At 39.9% G+C, this 18,043-nt stretch overlaps 1 protein-coding gene across 1 annotated transcript in view; it reads right to left on the reverse strand.

Moving 5' to 3' along the window:
• Window positions 1-209: 209 nt before the first annotated feature.
• LOC124261548 (threonine aspartase 1-like) overlaps window positions 210-18,043 on the reverse strand; it is a 99,234-nt gene continuing 81,400 nt past the window's right edge. The window contains exons 9-13 of the mRNA XM_046695863.1: window positions 12,669-12,747; window positions 2,984-3,097; window positions 2,286-2,372; window positions 904-977; window positions 210-299 (exon numbers count right to left, since the gene is read on the reverse strand). Coding sequence (XP_046551819.1) covers window positions 210-299; window positions 904-977; window positions 2,286-2,372; window positions 2,984-3,097; window positions 12,669-12,747 — 444 coding nt within the window. The remainder of the gene's footprint in view (window positions 300-903; window positions 978-2,285; window positions 2,373-2,983; window positions 3,098-12,668; window positions 12,748-18,043) is intronic.

The raw sequence follows: 18,043 nt of genomic DNA on the forward strand, positions 1-18,043 counted from the left end.
TCATCATATCCCAATTGCGTGATCGATGCTCATGATGTTGATCACTGGATTGTCTGGTCCAGATATGACTATTTACTGACCGCCATATAGCTGGAATATTGCTGAGCTCAGAACAAGTGGAATAACATGATATATGATCATTGTGTTGCTTCTGCATTTGGGTTCAAGTGATGTAATATCACAGCAAGAGGCTTGTAAGTTTAAATCATTCAGCTGGATTGGTCAAAGTTTAAAATTCTTCCCTCCATTGCAAAAGACTTTCCAGGTAGTGATGATTCAGGAAGTCGAGATACAAAAGTCTGAAAATATACAGAAACATGTTCAAGAGACTTTGCCCTCTTCTTTATATCAAACCTAAATAAATCCAAAACAGTGACTGTGAACTGATAGTTCCTCCTTGAATCAGGAAGTCATGATATAGAAATGGTATTTGTTAAACCACCACTACAACCAAGCCATGGATGTCACTCAATGCTAATGAATACATGAATACACATTACACCCTTAGGACTAAGTTTCATCCTCTACATTAAATTCTTTTTAAATTACCATGGTAAAAAAGTTAAATAAAAAGCCTTGAGCACGATGAGAATGCCCCACTTGTCCTATGAAATATAAGTGTGTAAACTATCAGTTTCTGATCAGCTCAGTTATCAACTGTTGTAGCGTAAAACAGGAAGCACCCATTGAGAATAATTGGGGTTTTGCAGAGTGAGAAATTTCCATTTGTCAAACTTCTCAACAGACACAGCTGGCATGGTGAGGTGGCCCAGAGTTTAAATTCCCAACGGTATGATTTCTGAAGATTATTCTTTGAATATATTACTTTTATGAATTGAACATTGCTAAAAGTGGCAGATAAACAACTTTCTTCTGGAGTTATGATATCTTCAACTTGCTCACCGTTGGTTTGGAGTGTGTCTCCAGCATATAGCCTATGCACATGCTGTCAGTGGTATGAGCCCACAGAACTTCAGCTGCAACACCAACAACGTGACTCTATCACACAAAACATTGACAGATGGACTCTCAATAATATATCTCGTGCATTGATATAATCTGTATCCTGATATGGTATCAAAACAAAAAAAAGTAATTTCCAAATCGAAAAATATTTACTCTTTTATTTAGTCACAGACTGTTTAGATATCAATTTACTTTGTTACTTTACATGTAGGGTGTTTTGGTATGGGATGCCCTCTATAACACGTGGAGCTATGTAGGGAGGTGTCACTGGCCATGCCAATATCTTCTGAGATCAATTCCAGATTTTCAGCAAATCCTTATCCAAAGAGTTATATATGACTAATGTGGCTTTTGGTTTTCATCTCATATTAAACTAACATGTAATGATATAACTCATTGACTGATCAGACTGAGTGACATTTCAGCTCATTCTGAACACTCATTCTACTCCTGTGTATGTGGTGGGCTAGTCAAGCGAAAATCTGGGTTAGAATTGGTCTTCAGCAAATCATGCTTGTCATATGAGGCAACCAATGGGATCAGGTTGTCAGGAGTGCTGACTTGGTTGACACATGACATTGAATGAATGACACATGAATTTCGTCTGCAGGAACCAGTGCTTGGTGTAAGAGGCAACCAATGGGATCAGGTTGTCAGGAGTGCTGACTTGGTTGACACATGACATTGAATGAATGACACATGAATTTCGTCTGCAGGAACCAGTGCTTGGTGTAGGAGGCAACCAATGGGATCAGGTTGTCAGGAGTGCTGACTTGGTTGACACATGACATTGAATGAATGACACATGAATTTCGTCTGCAGGAACCAGTGCTTGGTGTAGGAGGCAACCAATGGGATCAGGTTGTCAGGAGTGCTGACTTGGTTGACACATGACATTGAATGAATGACACAGGAATTGGTCTTCAGGAACCAGTGCTTGTTGTAAGAGGCGACCAATGGGATCAGGTGGTCAGGCTCGCTGACTTGGTTGACATGACATTGAATGAATGACACATGAATTGGTCTTCAGGAACTAGTGCTTGTAAGAGGCGACTAACTGGATCGGATGATCAGGCTTGCTGACTTGGTTGACACAATTGGTATCCCAATTGTGTAGATTGATGTTCATGCTGTTGATCACTGGAGTGTCTGGTCCAGACTCGCTTATTTACAGACCGCCACCATATAGCTGGAATATTGCTGAGTGTGGCGTTAAACAACAAACCAACCCAAACCAATGGTTGACTAGTGAAGTGAAGACCGTGCCATGTATCTGACACTACCAGAATATAAGTGTGATGTACACTGTGGTCCTGTACCTTCTCTGAAACCGTCATCCTCCATGAGATGCTTCAACACCAGCACACCACCATGTTTGTCCTCCACGCCAGACAGGAACTCCGACTCTGGTAAAGTGAGGATAGTCACATAGGTCAATGCTTATTTCAAACATTACAAGATACTTTTTATAAGCAAAATGTAATTCTTGAGGTTACCTCATGTCACCTCTCCAGGAGGCTCATTACATTTATTTATGATCCTCTACGTCAGCCTGTCTTATTTATTCTCTTCCATCTATTGTCTTCCCAACTTTCTTTAAAAAGTGAGTGAGTTGACAATTATGCTGCTTTAAGCAATATTCCAACAATATCACGATGGGGGACACCTGGTCCCGATTTCTCGAAACAAACTTAAGTCTGAGTTTTGACTTAAGTTCGAGTTTTTACTCAAATAGAGAAAATGCATTTAGCAGCATGAACTGAAATTGATATTAAACTCAAGCATACTAGACAATTTGAGTTTGGTGGATGGATTGCTGAAGTTGTTTGGGCTTTTTTTATTTTAAAAATGCAGTTGAGTTAAAAATTCAGCTGTTTCAAATTGGCAAACTCAGTTTGAAATTTGAGTAAAAACTTAAGTTTGTTCGAGAAATCGGGGCCAGGTGTCCCCCCATCCTCCGAGGATGACATGTTCACCACTAGGCTACCTCGCCACCTCTGTAAGTGATGTGTTGTACCTAGAAAGTTGTCCTTGAATGTGGAACTGACTGCTAGACTGGCATTAGGTTCCTTCTGCACACTGTCAGCACACGTCTTGGCCAGGAAGGTCTTGATGAGATGTTCACCACCGCCTGGAGTAGAGATCAGTGTGTCTAACATATCTCAACAGGGTGGCAGAACATACATGGAAATTGGAAATTTCAACTATAAATTGTATATTTATATACTTATCCTATCTGACGGTATGTACCTCTCTCTCTCACTTCGACAACGGCGTGGAAACGTGCTTTAGGCTGAGTTGAATCAAATCTTCTGGCCTCTCTCCCACCCAATTGCTCCCAACCCCTCCCATTCCGGGACACATCATTCATCCCTGTAAAGTGTGGAAAGTGCCCAGGACGGTCACATGACATCCCACTACTGTCATTCCCGTCTTGGAGCCCCAAGTAATCTGTGATGTGGGGAAGGTCGGGTTGGAATCCATCGCATGAGATAGGATAAGTATATGAATATACAATTTATAGTTAAAATTTCAAAAAATTTAAACTCATCCTATCTCATGGTATGCATTTATTTCACGGTTGGACGGTGGGCTGCAGATTATCCTGTGTCGAATGTATAACGACCGTGAAGTCATATTACACAAGGAGGCTTGGAGAAAGCACAACTCCCGATATGCTATACTCCAATACATGTGATGGGTTTCTTCCCATTGATAAACCCCCTGAGCTTACACAGCAGAAAGACTTCTAGGGAGTGGGCGGTCCCGAATCAATGTGGTTTTTAGCCGCAACTTTTGTTCAAGACACAAGGACACAGTTTGGCAAGTAAGACCCACCTCCCGCGATTTCTCAGAAGACCCCAGTGAATTGAAGTCTAAGACCTTAATCTTGACAGCCCCTGCTTCGAAACTATCCCCCACAGACACACGCTGGAAGGCAGTGAAAGGGAAGACAGCCGTGTTCAACTCGTTTAACGTTCAGTACCAAACGGGTGTAGACCCTCCACATCAGTGACGGAGAGATCTCGGAGATAGTGAGAGGCGAAGACTATGTCTTACTTCCAGAAGCACCCTCCATGACAGTTGCTGTGGAGCACCTTTGTTGAAGCCAATGCTCTTGTCTCATGAGTGAGTTTAGCTGTACGCAACACTCAGCAATATTCCAGCTATATGGTGGCTCTTGTCTCATGAGAGTTGGCAGCAGTAGGCAGTGGAAGGTCAGTGTAGGCATAGGCGTGTAGGATGGTAGACCTCATCCAAAAAGCCAGGGTTGTATGCAAGACTTCTGCTGATGAAGCTGTAGACAGTGGAATGAAAAGTCTCCTGCATAGCCTACGACAGTCTTGAGATGCATCAAGATGAATACGTCCAAACACCTAGTTGCGGGTACAGTTACATGCAGTAAACTTGGGCAAAGTAGTGTGACAATGTGTCCCAGTCCACTCAGCTGTGAATGGGTACCCTATAAGGATGGGAAAGCTGTAATAACTCGGTGAGACTAGTGGCTGCAAGAGTTGTATGATCCCCAGGGAGTTGAGATTGATTATACAATGTGCCTTTGAGATTGACATCCAATAATCGAGGGAAAAAAATACCAGCGCCTTGAGCATGTACAAGTTGTGTGGATATGTGCGCTATATGAATATCCTATAATAATAATGATAAAAAGAAAGTATTCAGCAACTATCTACGGTTATGCTGCAGTAGGGAAAGTAATGCCCTTCACCTTGCAATAAGCTTCAAAGTTCTTCCATTTATCATCGTAGAGTGATCTTGTACGATGTAGCCACTCGCTTCGAATAACCCTTAGCAATTAAGGATTTATGCAGAAGCGCAAAACATGTAGATGAATGTACTAGCGCGAACCATTGGAGCTGATCAGAGTGAGGGTGGATCAGGACGTCGGGACCAAGCGGTACTTGGTTATGATCAGCAAGCTCTTGTAGGGCGACAAGCCAACTTCTTGCTGGCCAGTAAGGCGTGACCAAAATCAGTGTTATCTTCTGAGTCATTCGCAGCTTGAGTAGAACTCATGGGAGTAAAACCAGCGGTGGAAAGGCATATGCTTTGAGGCCCTCTTGACAAACCAGCCTAATTGGCGAAGTAGCTTGATGGCGAACTGCATGTGGAGAAGCAGGATCCGCTGATCTCTCTGTGCCTGAATGCAGCCATCGACGTAGTGGAAATTCCAAATGGGATGACACGCCACTGATAGTGGATGCCCTCGCAGAAACTTGCGATGCTCATGAAATATCAGCACGTGGAGATAAGCATCTTGCTGGTCCAGATTGACCATGAAGTCACCTGCCTTGATGATCGTGCATAGAAGAGCCACCAAGACCATCCAAAAGTGGGGAGGTTGCTGTAGATATGTTGTTTTGAAAAGCTTCATGTTGAAGATTAATTTGAGCTTGTCTGAATCCTTCGGGACAAGAAAATTTGGAGAGTAAAATCCCAGAGTGTCGGGATACGGGCCCGAGTGATTCCACCACAAGCTTCTGGAGTAAGTTTCTATAGTGGTTCTCAGAACAGCTGACTGGGTTGCAGGATATGTTCTTTGAACCGGGTGTAGTGTCAAGGGAGAAGAGCCTACTAGAGGAAGTTGAAATCCTGTGGAAAGTGTCGACTGAACAAACGGGTCATCCAGATTTGTCCAGTTGGGTGCATAAATGGCAAGTGTTCTGCCGACTGGTGAGTCCACAACCTGCACGACTGGAGGCGGAAGTTCCCAGTCATGCGTTGATGTCAGTGAGTCACTGCTTGGAATATCCTGCTGCATGGGACAGGTCGGGCCTAGCTGTGCTACGGGATCTGGTAAAGGAATGCTGTTGTCTTCTGGAACGACTCCTGTAGGAGGGGCAACCTCAAAAAGGAGCAGACAATGAAGAACGTAGGTCTGGACTGTTGGGGACTCAGTGCGCAGGGCGTCGTTGTCGCAGAGAGTCTTCCACCTGTAGTCGTTGGAACTTCAGAAGTTCCACCAACATCTGTAGCTGAGTATCTTGCCTGACCTTGCCAGCATCCTCTCTGATCGCCCCATTGAAAAGCATCTGGGTGGACCAGGTCAGAATTGAGTGGTTCTCCCAGGACGACAGTTTAAGTTTACCCCTACGCCTGACGGCCGTCAAGTATAACAAAAAAGATAGGCCAGTTGATCCAACACCATCTGGAATTGTTCTTGCATCAGGACCATCAAGTCGTATGAGCGACTGACATAGCAACCGCCTCTGAGACTGTGAGGATCATGTTGAATGGAGTCTGAATCTTGAGGACTGCTGAATCCAGATGGGATAACTCCCAATCCTCCACCAAGAAAGGAGTGTAGGTCCGATGTTTGGTCCCCAACAACGTAATATCAACAGGAGGTGAAGTAACCAGCATAGCAAAACCATGGACATGTGCTGCAGCTAGGTTGAACTGTTGTTAAAAACGTCATCCAACGACGATGCCAACTGTGTGATACAAGGCCTAGGAGCGAAAGTAATAGTCCCAAAATCACCTTGTCACATGTCAAAAGAGGAGAACAAGTCCACTGATGACCTGCTCCTTGATAATTTCAAATTATCAGCAATCCATGAAAGAAGTTGTGGTATCTCTACAGCATCTACACTTCCATCTGAAGTAGAAAGGCACTCCGAAGCGGGGATGGAGTGGCAGAAAGGTGAGCTTCATCCAACGAAGGATCAGATGACGGATCTTGCAAAACCTGAGGAGTCGGAGACGCTCGGGGAGGGTCCTGGCGCCGAAATCAAAAGGCTGTGGACCGGTACTATCTCAAGTATGATCCCAAGAGACAGGGATAATAAGCAGGGAAGACGTAGATGGAGCCGTCGCAGTAGCCTGAGATGAAGTCATCAGTGTCGATAGTGTAGTAGCAAGAGACAAATTCTGTTGAAGGGGTGTCAAAACTGGATGGTGAGGGAATGCCACACTAACAAAAACCGACAAACCGGCAGAGTTTGCTGTACTATTAGATGTAGTCAAGACTGTAGAATGAAGAGGGAGTGCTTAACCGACCGAGAGAGGTGCACTAAGTTGAAGCACCCAACTAAACGGGAGCGGTGCACTGGTCTGTAGTGTTGAACCAATCGCTGGTCTGGGAGCGGCGCACTGGTCTGAAGCGCTGAACCAATCAAAAGTGGCGCACTGGTCTGAAGCGCCTAACTGCACACTGGTCTGAAGCGCCTAACTGAATGAGAGTGGCGCACTGGTCTGAAGCGTCAAACTAAATGAGGTGGTATGAACTCCTGACGCATACGGGATTGGTGCATTAGACTGAAGTGTCACGCCGAATGGAAGCGGCACACTAGTCGGAAGCACTGAACCAAACTGAAAGTGTGCATCATGCTGGAGCGCCAAATCAAGTGGTAGAATGGAGCTGGGTTGATGCGTCATAATAAATGGAGTTGTAGAACTAATCGGAATGGCCGAACTGAGGGGAATCGTCAAACTGCAAACCATTGGTGGAGTCTGAGGGATCGCTGATCGCAAGTCCGTACTACAATATGTAACTGTAGAAATGGTGATTGCCGAACCGGAAAACTGGGACAAAATGCCACTTGGTGTTGTAACTGCCACTCCGGGTGATTGAGAAATCATCACGAGAGCCATAGGACGTGATTGAGGTGGTGAAGTATGTAGCACCACCACTCTAGTGGGAAAATAGGCATGTTTCGTCACTGGACTACAATTAGGAGGATGGAATATACCTTATAGATTTTTACTGAGAATTGAGTCCGATGGAGCATCCAAAAATCCCTCAGATGGTATCCTATGGTCCCTGTCTGCCACTCGCCTACTTCCAACTCTCTGATAAGTGGTAAACGCATCATCATCCAAGTTAGCACAGTAAGAGCAATGACTAGACCAATCGCACTGATTCGTTTTGTTATTTTGCACTCTTCTTCCACGTCCGACAGACCAAGTGGTTACAAAGAGTTTTGCAAAATGATGCAGTTTGGATGTACCAAACATCTTCTTGCAAAGCATCATTAAACATAATAAGAGTGTAAAAAGATTGTACGTGAAATGCGAATAGGGCCTTGGTGTGCCTGGTCCAGCTAACTTTAGAGATTTAGAATCATTGTAAATATGAAAACAATAGTTACTATTTTTATTGAATAAACCATATATTCTCAATGTGTGTGTGTACATGTATTATCATTTTTATATATACTGAGAGAAATAAATAAAGGATCACAGGAATATGCAAGCATTCCTTTATTATTTTCCAGTTTTTATCGCCACAGCGCTATTCAAAGCTGGTGATAAAACTGGAAAATATTAAAGGAACGCTTGAATTTTCCTGTAATCCTTTATTTGTTTCTCTCGGTATATATCTGTATTTTTATATATATTTTATTGCTCGGACTAATATAACTTAACATTAGCATGTGTAAGCTTGTTATGTTTTATTTTAATTAGGCGTGATAGGTTCTCGTAATTTCCTTTGTTAGGTGACTTTGTACTATGAACTCTTTTTCTCGGTGTATCATTAACTGTAAAACAAACCCAAAATATGTTGGAATAAATCAAATATTGTAGATCTCATTGTGTCTGATGTTGTTTATCATTTACATCTTCTCAGAGTACACTCCACTCATGGCTTGCTATGACTGACATCATGGTAACGAACTCCACATAAGTGCAAAGACAAAAAGTTGTCTCACTCCGGAACATTGTCTATGCTACACGAGACTTGTTTTCAATGTAACTGCACACTGCTCACATTCTCTTGCACTCCAAACACTTTGCACATTGAGAAATTGAGCAAAACTGGTTCCGGAGAGAAATATTGCGTGACATCAAGAAATTTGAAACACTGATTACTTTGACACAAGTAAGCATTTTTTTTTTTAAATTTTCCAAGTCAAAGTCTTTTTATTGTCTATAGGCCACAGGCCGTATACAACATACAGTAGAACACGGATATAGCGAACACGGATATAGTGTACAAACGGATATAGCGAACAAATTTAAAAGTCCCGACAACAATCCTTTATGATATCATTAGAATTATACGTGAATAACGAACTCGTGAGTAGCGAATTAACGGCTATAGCGAACTGATTTACTACCCCCAAGCCCAATTAACGACGTGATTAGCGAACTCACTCAGTGTCAGCTCAGTGTCAGCTCAGCCACTTAGCGGTATACATCAACCTTGTTGGCGGTGAATCAACATATTGTTGAGATTGTTAAACATGTTCTAGCTAATGTCTGTGAATGATCAATTCAGAATTTTAATGTTATGTCAATATACATGTACAAGAATAAAGATTTGTAGCCTCAGCATATACGTGTCTCTACATCTCTACAATCCAAGATGGCGGTCAAATGTGAATAACGAACACCGGATATAGCGAACTAAATTTCTTGGTCCCTTGGAGTTCGTTATATCCGTGTTCTACTGTATATCCAATTTTCACATACATGTATACAATAACAAAGGTTGAGTTTACAACACATATATATAATGTCATAGTACATGGGGAAATCCTACAAAAATATATATCTTACTGAATTGGGAGGTATTTTGATGCTCTAAGTTCATATGCATGGTATAAATATGTGCATAATTTTCTAGAAGTGTTTCGTTATTAGTAGTTTTTGGTTTTTTGGGGGTTTTCCATCATAAGTTGTATATAATGTCATATCTGATATATCATAAGTATATAGTATTACATCCCATATGTCAAGTTGTAAATAGCATCATATATGAACATATCATATTGTTTATAGCACCACATCTGACATATCAAGCTGCATATTGTGTCACATCCAACATATCATGTTGTATATTGCATACACAGTCAACATATTTTGTTGTATACGGCGCCACATCTGACATACCACGTTGTATATAGCGCCACATCTGACATATCATACTGTGTATAGTGCAACACCCAACATAGCATATTGTACTGTCACGGCCAATCTATCGTGTTGTACATCTATCGTGTTGTACATAGTGTATTATCTGATATACACTGTAAATATGTCTTATCTAACATGTGTTGTATATAGTGCCACAATTATTCTGACATGTCATGCTGTGTCTTGTGTCACATCCAATGTGTTGTGTTATATATTGCGCAACATCTGGCTTATTGTGTTGTATATTGTGTCTTATATCCAACCTATAATATGTGTTCCCCAAAGTTACACCAGTGCCATTAACTAACTAGTCAATATATAACTAAAACAATGATAATTTTTCAAAAGGGGAAACAGATCAAGATTTTACAAAAGAAGCGGTTGCTGCATACACAGGTCAGGTTTGAAATACTGGGAATAATGGATGCCATTTATTAGCAAATTTCTTCATTTTATTCTTCCTTTTGGCAATGAAGCTTTCAACAGAAAAAATATCTTTTAAAGTCTTTATAAAGTTATCGCATTTTGGAATATTGTTTTTCAAAGAAGAGACATAGATCTGTCTTTTTTGCTGAAATGATTATATGATTAAGTAATGGGTTTTTACTTAAGGAGCCAAAATACACCAAATATTTTGTCAAATTGACTTTTTGTATCAAATAAGTGTTAATCCAAATTTGAAGATCCTTCCAAAACTTCTTAGTTTCACTACATTCCCAGTAAACATGGCACAAGTTTTCATCTTCATCTTTACAAAAGCTGCATGAGGCGCTCTGGATAAGGTTCATTTTTAAAAGTTCCTTTTTGGTATAGATAATACCGTGTAAAAAATTTATATTGGAACTCTAAGAGTTTTACATCATTAATGTCTTGTCTGTAAGACTTGAAAATCATTGGCCAATCAAAGTCAGTATCTTCAAACACATTCTCCCATTTATGACACATATGAGGGTTATTATTGTTAAATAACAATATATCATAAAATAATCTTGATCCTTGTAATGATTTCATAAAATTCTTTTGATAGGAGTTAAGATTCATGTCATAGTTATTTATACACCTGTGATTTGTTATTGTATTCTTCCATGATTCAGGTATATTATTTAGAACATATCTATGATCTAGTTCTGTCCCTTTTATTGCATATTTACTTTTTAAAGATTCAAAAGACATCAAACCTTCTTCATCACACATGTCTTTGATGGTTAATAGTCCTTTATTTGCCCAATGACTGATATAATGATTTTGGTATTTAAAATTATGATTAAACCATAATGGCTGTGCTAAAATTTCATCAATGTTGTTTTCCTCTATGGTAATGTTAGTACAATACATGTTCCATGCTTTTAAAACATCTTTCCAATATGGATTATGAATATCAGCAATATTATAGAAGTTAGCACCAAATTTCATGATATCATGTAATGGAAAATTGCATGGATTACATATTGATGATTTTCTTAAATAAAGTCTCAAAGTGGATAGTTTCAAGGCATTGATAAAGGTTTTTATGTCGATCATTCTTAAACCCCCATGTATATAATAATTTTTTTCAAGGTACTTCTCTTAATTTTGTCAGTTTTGTCAGTCCAGATGAATTTGAAAAATATTTTATCAAGGGAGGTAACAAAATCTTGGGGTGGGTTTGGTAAAGTATTGAAAATATGAACTAATTTTGACATAGCTAGTGTCTTGATAACAGTGATTTTGCCGATTAATGTTAAATGTCTTTTTCTCCACACAGCCAATAATCTGTTAATTTCCTCTAGTTTTTTCTTTGTATTGATGATCCATAGATCCTTCAGTTCAGCATTAAGTATAATTCCCAGAACAACAAATTCATTTTTCGCCATTCAATATTCAAATCCTGACATAGTTTATCACCACAACCTGCTTTAGATCCAATCCAGATAGCTTTAGTCTTATCAATATTTATTTTTAGTCCTGACATCCTATGGAAAGTATTAATTGCATCAACAGCGGAATATAGACATTTTTCTGTACCATCTAAAAACAACTCAGTATCATCTGCATATTGTCCTAATTTATACTCTGTATCATCAATAAGCATTGTTGTTCTTGATGGTGAAAGCTAATGGCTAGATGGGTGATGATGATTTTAAACAGGGTCACCCATTTTGTTCTGAGGAGGTAAGGAGTCATCAGTTTTGTACACATGTACTAGGGGTGTGTCAGCAATTTTGTACATGATATGCAGGGGGGCACTTACTTTGTACATAAAGTTTAGGTGGGGGGGTCACATTGTACATGTTTCTTCATAAAACTCATCATCACACCCCCAAGCCACATACCTGTCAACTCTCACGCGTTTTGCGTGAGTCTCACGCTTTATTGACAAATGTCACGCTCTCACACCTCCAAATAATAATCTCACGCATATCTGGTAGCAAAAAAAATTTCAAAATTAATACGCATTTTCATTCGTTTTTGCGTTTCACTGTTCACATCCACTCTGAACCCTTGGTATCTTGTGAGTTGTATATCAATCTATGGATTATAGCACAGCTTATCTTCTAAGAAATACACAGAATGAAGGTATGTGATGTTTTTTCATGTTTTAGCATGCATCTTTTAGTGTCCAAATAATGCCACCAGAAGGCTCCAAATGCTCCTGAAAATCACTAAACCTCATTTTCGGCTGGGGGGCTTTGCCCCCCCACCAGGGCATCGCCCTGTACCTGGACCCTGGCTTATTTTTTTCAGTCTCACTCCAAACCATCCTTAGGGGTTGACAGCTCTGAAGCCATAAATTATTATAAATAACGGTTCCCCTAGCTCTTATAGAAGGACAGAAGTAAAGTTACCTGAGGAGACAACAGCGACACCTGGTTTCCCATCACAGCAGCCATTGTGAGCCCAGGATCCAACACCATAATGAGCTGCCTGCAGGGGAAGACAGTGGCATTGAACACATGTAAGTGAGTGAGTGAGTGAGTGAGCTAGATTGCTTCTAACACTGCCTTGTGGTACACCACAAGCTGAGTTGCATATGTAGGTACGTTGAGTCAACTAACATCAAAACTACCCCCCAAGGTGTTGTAAAAATATTTTCAAAACATTTTTCTTTATTTATATGCATTGGAATCTCTGAAACTACTTATGACAATTCAAAAATATCTCTAAAATTTTTCTGGTCCATCAAACACTTGATTGTCTGGTTTGTTTACAGGCTGTCCTCGCAAGGCAAGAGAACTGCTATGTGGCGGCAGACTAATAATACTTCCAGTTTTAGGCAAATATTGTGAATGTCAGGTGGCAGGAGGTGTTTACCCTTTCCATAAACACCTTTGGCCGCATGCATATGTCGGGCGTCATGCACAACGTCGGTTAAGGGTAGGCGTTACTACGCCTGACTTAACGGATTTACGTCGAGGCGCAGTGTGCTATTTTAGATTTTCGAACGTGTTTCAACCACCAGGAAAAGGCGCGAAACAGATGATCCCGTAGAATTAAACTGTAAGGCTGCAAGTACCTGCATTTCCAGGATAAGGGTAGAATTGCGGTAGGTGCCATAATCAATATCACCTCTGATTGTATCCACTAAAATGTCAATTCTTCTGAATCTAAATCTTATGTACAGATCAAGGTCATTGTATATTTCCAAAGGGTTTGACCTTTCTCTAAATGTATGGTTTCTGTAGAACTGTCGTCTGTGATATCGCTATACGACTGCCGCCATTACAGGGCTACGCCCGGCTTACGCCTGCTGGGTAGGTGGCGTAAATATAGCGTGCTACGCCTGGCATAACTTTAGCTACGCCTAAGATATGCATGTCAGTTTAATGTTACGCCCAGGCGTACAGTTTACTTACGCCCGGACTAGAATTTACGCCCGACATATGCATACGGCCACTGCTGTCATCGCTGATTTTCAGTGGTCCATTCATATAACTTTCACAGGTAATTTTCCCTTCACAATGAACTCTATTTGTTTCTGAGAATAGTGGACATGTTATTCTTTTGCACTGAGGTTCTATACCTAACAATATTCCAGGAATATCATGAGGCTGAATAAGTAAATTGGGATGAATATATGATTTTACTGGATACCTATATGCCATGATTGTTTGATGCCAGAAATGAATAATGAATACCAATAGAAATAGAAGGATCAAAATCAGCAGAAAATGAATGCATGCTTTGGTATGATTCTTTGGTAGACCTTGAATATTGAATATGATTGCAATTAATAAACATAGAAAATTAGACCTCAAAACAGATTAATTACAAAAAATTTGAAGTTGCATGCAGTAACCTGAGTCGTGGTGTTATTGCCATGGACATGATAGATTATTACTTTTATTCATGACAGTTACTTCTAAAATATGTATAATAAGCCATTGTGTGGATTATGCTGTTGATCACTATATTGTCTGGTCCAGACTTGATTATTTACAGAGTGGAAGACTGATGAGTGCGGCATTAAACAATAAACAAACTCTATATCAGAATACATTATTTACAGATTGCTGCCATATAGCTGGAATGTTGCTGACTGTGGCTTTAAACACCAAACAAACACGCAAATACCACCATATGAAAACAACACTCTTTTTTCACCTATGCAGTCTCAATAATAAAAATATTAAAATGATACCAAGTTTTTAATGTTCTATACCAAAAACAATTTCTTAATTTAAAAAGTCTGAACACAATATTTTGGCTGCTGGGGTTAGCTGGTGACAGAAAATTACATCAAGCTTTGGCTTGCTCGGGAAGATGATTCAGAAATCAGGTAATGACAAAAGTTTGCCGACTTGCTAATTAAGAGATCATGCCTGATTAGAAAACGACAAGCAACACCCATTAAAACAGGAAATACTGAAACAATGTGAACCAGGCTGTCAGTGTTTCTCCTGCCATGAGTACGTAAGGTTGAAGCAGGAAGCAGCTCAAGTTGTATTTAGTCAGCAGAGGCAGACCAATCAATACACAGCCTTTTAGCTTGATTGAATGACACAAGGAGCAGATTACATGGCAGCAACTTGAAGCTGTTGGACCTCACACACGGCAGAGACTCGTTACAGAACAGGGACTTGTCACAGGTAGCTTCAGTCTGGATCCATGGCGCCTCAGGTAAGTGGTATCTTGTGATGTGACATCGCATCAAAAGGTGAGGGGGAATTGGAAAAAGGAAAGATGTGTTGGTGGGAAGGTGGGTCGATTACGAGATTGATTAGTGGGTGAAGATGGTTGGAATAAGTTGTGTGTTTTTATAGAAAGTTGTTTTTTTCCTGGTAAAAACTGCAGGAAATAGTGAAAAAGATAAGAAGTTAAGTTGTAAAAGTTGGGTAAATAGTTTTGAAGGGTCAATAGGAAAAGTGCTAGATGTGTAAAATTGGGGTAAATAGTTTGATGGGGTTAATAGGAAAAGTGTTAGATGCATGTAAGTGGGGTAAATAGTTTTGAAGGGTCAATAGGAAAAGTGCTAGATGTGTAAAATTGGGGTAAATAGTTTGATGGGGTTAATAGGAAAAGTGTTAGATGCATGTAAGTGGGGTAAATAGTTTGAAGAAGTTGATAGGAAAAGAGTTAGATGTGTAAAATTGGGGTAAATAGTTTGATGGGGTCAATAGGAAAAGCGTTAGATGCATGAAAGTGGGGTAAATAGTTTGAAGGGGTCAATAGGAAAAGTGTTAGATGTGTAAAATTGGGGTAAATACGTCGAAGGCATCAAGAGGAAAAGTGTTAGATGCATGAAAATGGGGTAAATAGTTTGAAAGGGTCAATAGGAAAAGTGTTAAAGGTGTAAAAGTTGGGTAAATACTTCGAAGGCGTCAAGAGGAAAAGTGTTAGATGCATGAAAGTGGGGTAAATAGTTTGAAAGGATCAACAGGAAAAGTGTTAAATGTGGGGTACATAGTTTGAGTTGTTGAGTTGGGCTTTACATCACATCAGCATTAATCCAGACACATAGTGACGAGATCAGTTCGCTTCATAAACATTTTTAGTCCAAGGTCCAAATGAGTTTTATCATAAAACGGTAAATGGTTTGATGGGGTGAATAGGAAAAGTGCTATGTGTGTAAATTTGGGTAAAAAGTTTGGAAGGGTTGATAGGAGAAGAGTTAGAAGTGTAAATATGGGGTCAATAGGAAAAGTGTTAGATGTGTAAATATGGGGTCAATAGGAAGCGTGTTGATGGGTGTTGATGAGTAAGGCTGATTTGGGTTATCGAACAGCGGAGAAAATGATGGATATTGATGGATGCCAATGATTTGATTAATTAAAAAGTGCAGTAAATAATTTGGGATGGTCACACATAATGTTCTAATGGGTGAAGTGGATATACCGGTAAGTGAGTTGGATTTTACACCTAATTTAGCAGTAGTCCAGCAACATTATGGCAGAGGACACCAGAAATGGGCTGCACACACTGTACCCATGTGAGGAATCAAACCTTGTTTTTAAGTGTGATAAACTGAAATGGTTAAACCACCAGGCTACCCCACCAGACCTGAAGTGGGAATGTATCGTGAATGACAGCAGAAAAGCCAGATTTCGAGAACTGAAAAAAAAAGCAGTCTGTAGAAAGGGGTCAGCTAATCTGAAGGTTATCCTTTCCTCAAAGTTTATTTTTCTAGAGGCAAGAAAACAACATTGTACTGCCTTGTGTGAACCAACATGAGAAAATGACTTTGTCAGTGAAGACGTAAAATTTGCAATTAAACATCAAAAGACATTAAAATATCACGTGCAACAATCAATTAATTAGTTTACAGCTGCATGTTCCACTCTCTCATGCTTCACCATGTTTAATACACTGTGCAACATGATGGAACCTGTGGATGTTTAAAGGAATGGGAGGGCTGCTGCACCATTCTCATTTCAGAAATGGGACATTTATGTTACTTCCTTTTCTTTCCTCATTAGTGGATTCTAACCAACATGGCTTGTCACATTTCACTCATTCATTTACTGCGATCCTTAACAAAACCATAAAAGGAAACACAGAATACGGCCAGGGTAAACACTGCGGGTTATTTCAGCGTCGCTGCCATGCTACAGATGCCAAGATTACAGAGGAATTTCATCTGATATTATGTAACTGCTGAGCTCAGCTCAAGAGCCACACCCTTTAGCCAGTGCGTGGTGATGGATATTTGTGGATCTGACAACAAACACAGCAGTTAGTTTACATGCATCTCAGACATGCAACACAAAAACACTGTTATGTTCAGAGTATGTGAAGTCATGCACGTCCGTGAAGGTTACAACATATCCCTTTTAAGTGATTTGCTCATCACCAGAGTTGTCCTCTACAGATTCACTTGTACAGTCATCCCTCGCAATAAAGCTCTTTGCGATACCGCGGATTTGGTTAAACCGCGGGGTAATCCGTGGCTCCCATAAAAAAGTTGCCCAGTGATCACACATACACGTCATCGAAAATAGCACATCAACAAATCCGCTGTTCAGCTCTGGTTAATCACGTTGTAAACTAGTGAAATTCAGTGCGGATTGCAATTAACAGTGTTTATCGTACATATCCATGGTTTTTTCAGATGCTTACACTTGGGCTTGGGTTTACACTGATTTGGGCAGTGTTTCAGCCACAGTATGGATACCAAGAATGAGCACTCACAATGGTCTTTGTCAAAGATATTCAAATATGGGATTTCAGATAAAATTTCAAACTGAGAATTTACCGTTCTAAGCACTCACGAAGGTCAGTCTTAAATTTCAAAACACAGGAAACAACAAGAATTGTAGGCTTAATAGCTAATCAACTTTCAAAACAAATCCTTCTTATTGGATGAGAGCCTTGTAATTCAATCAAATATAATTGATAGTTTATAAAGAATAATCATTGAGCTATAAGGATTATCAGATCTCAGTAAATGATCTATGGAAGTGATCTCTCAAAAATGTTGGTGGTTAAGACCAGTTGTGAAAACATCCTGTTCCTTTTCGATTTCCACCACTGACCGATATTTTTTTAATTGAAGGAAGTAAAAAATAAATATTGATTTGCAAAAAATTGTAATATTTGGGTCTGGCTGACGTATGAAGGAAGGTGATAAAATAAAAACAGGTTTCTAAGACCAACTGTCATAAACTGGTTTGTTTCAAATCTGTTTTGTTTACACCACATTCTGTTACGATAGTGTTCTATACCCTTCTTGACCGCCTCATCAATTGCTTCCTTTTTTATGCGTAACTGCAGAAGGTGCTATGCT

This window comes from Haliotis rubra, unplaced genomic scaffold, assembly GCF_003918875.1.
Source record: "Haliotis rubra isolate DU_JTF1 unplaced genomic scaffold, ASM391887v1 Scf80, whole genome shotgun sequence".
Classification (NCBI taxonomy): domain Eukaryota; kingdom Metazoa; phylum Mollusca; class Gastropoda; order Lepetellida; family Haliotidae; genus Haliotis; species Haliotis rubra.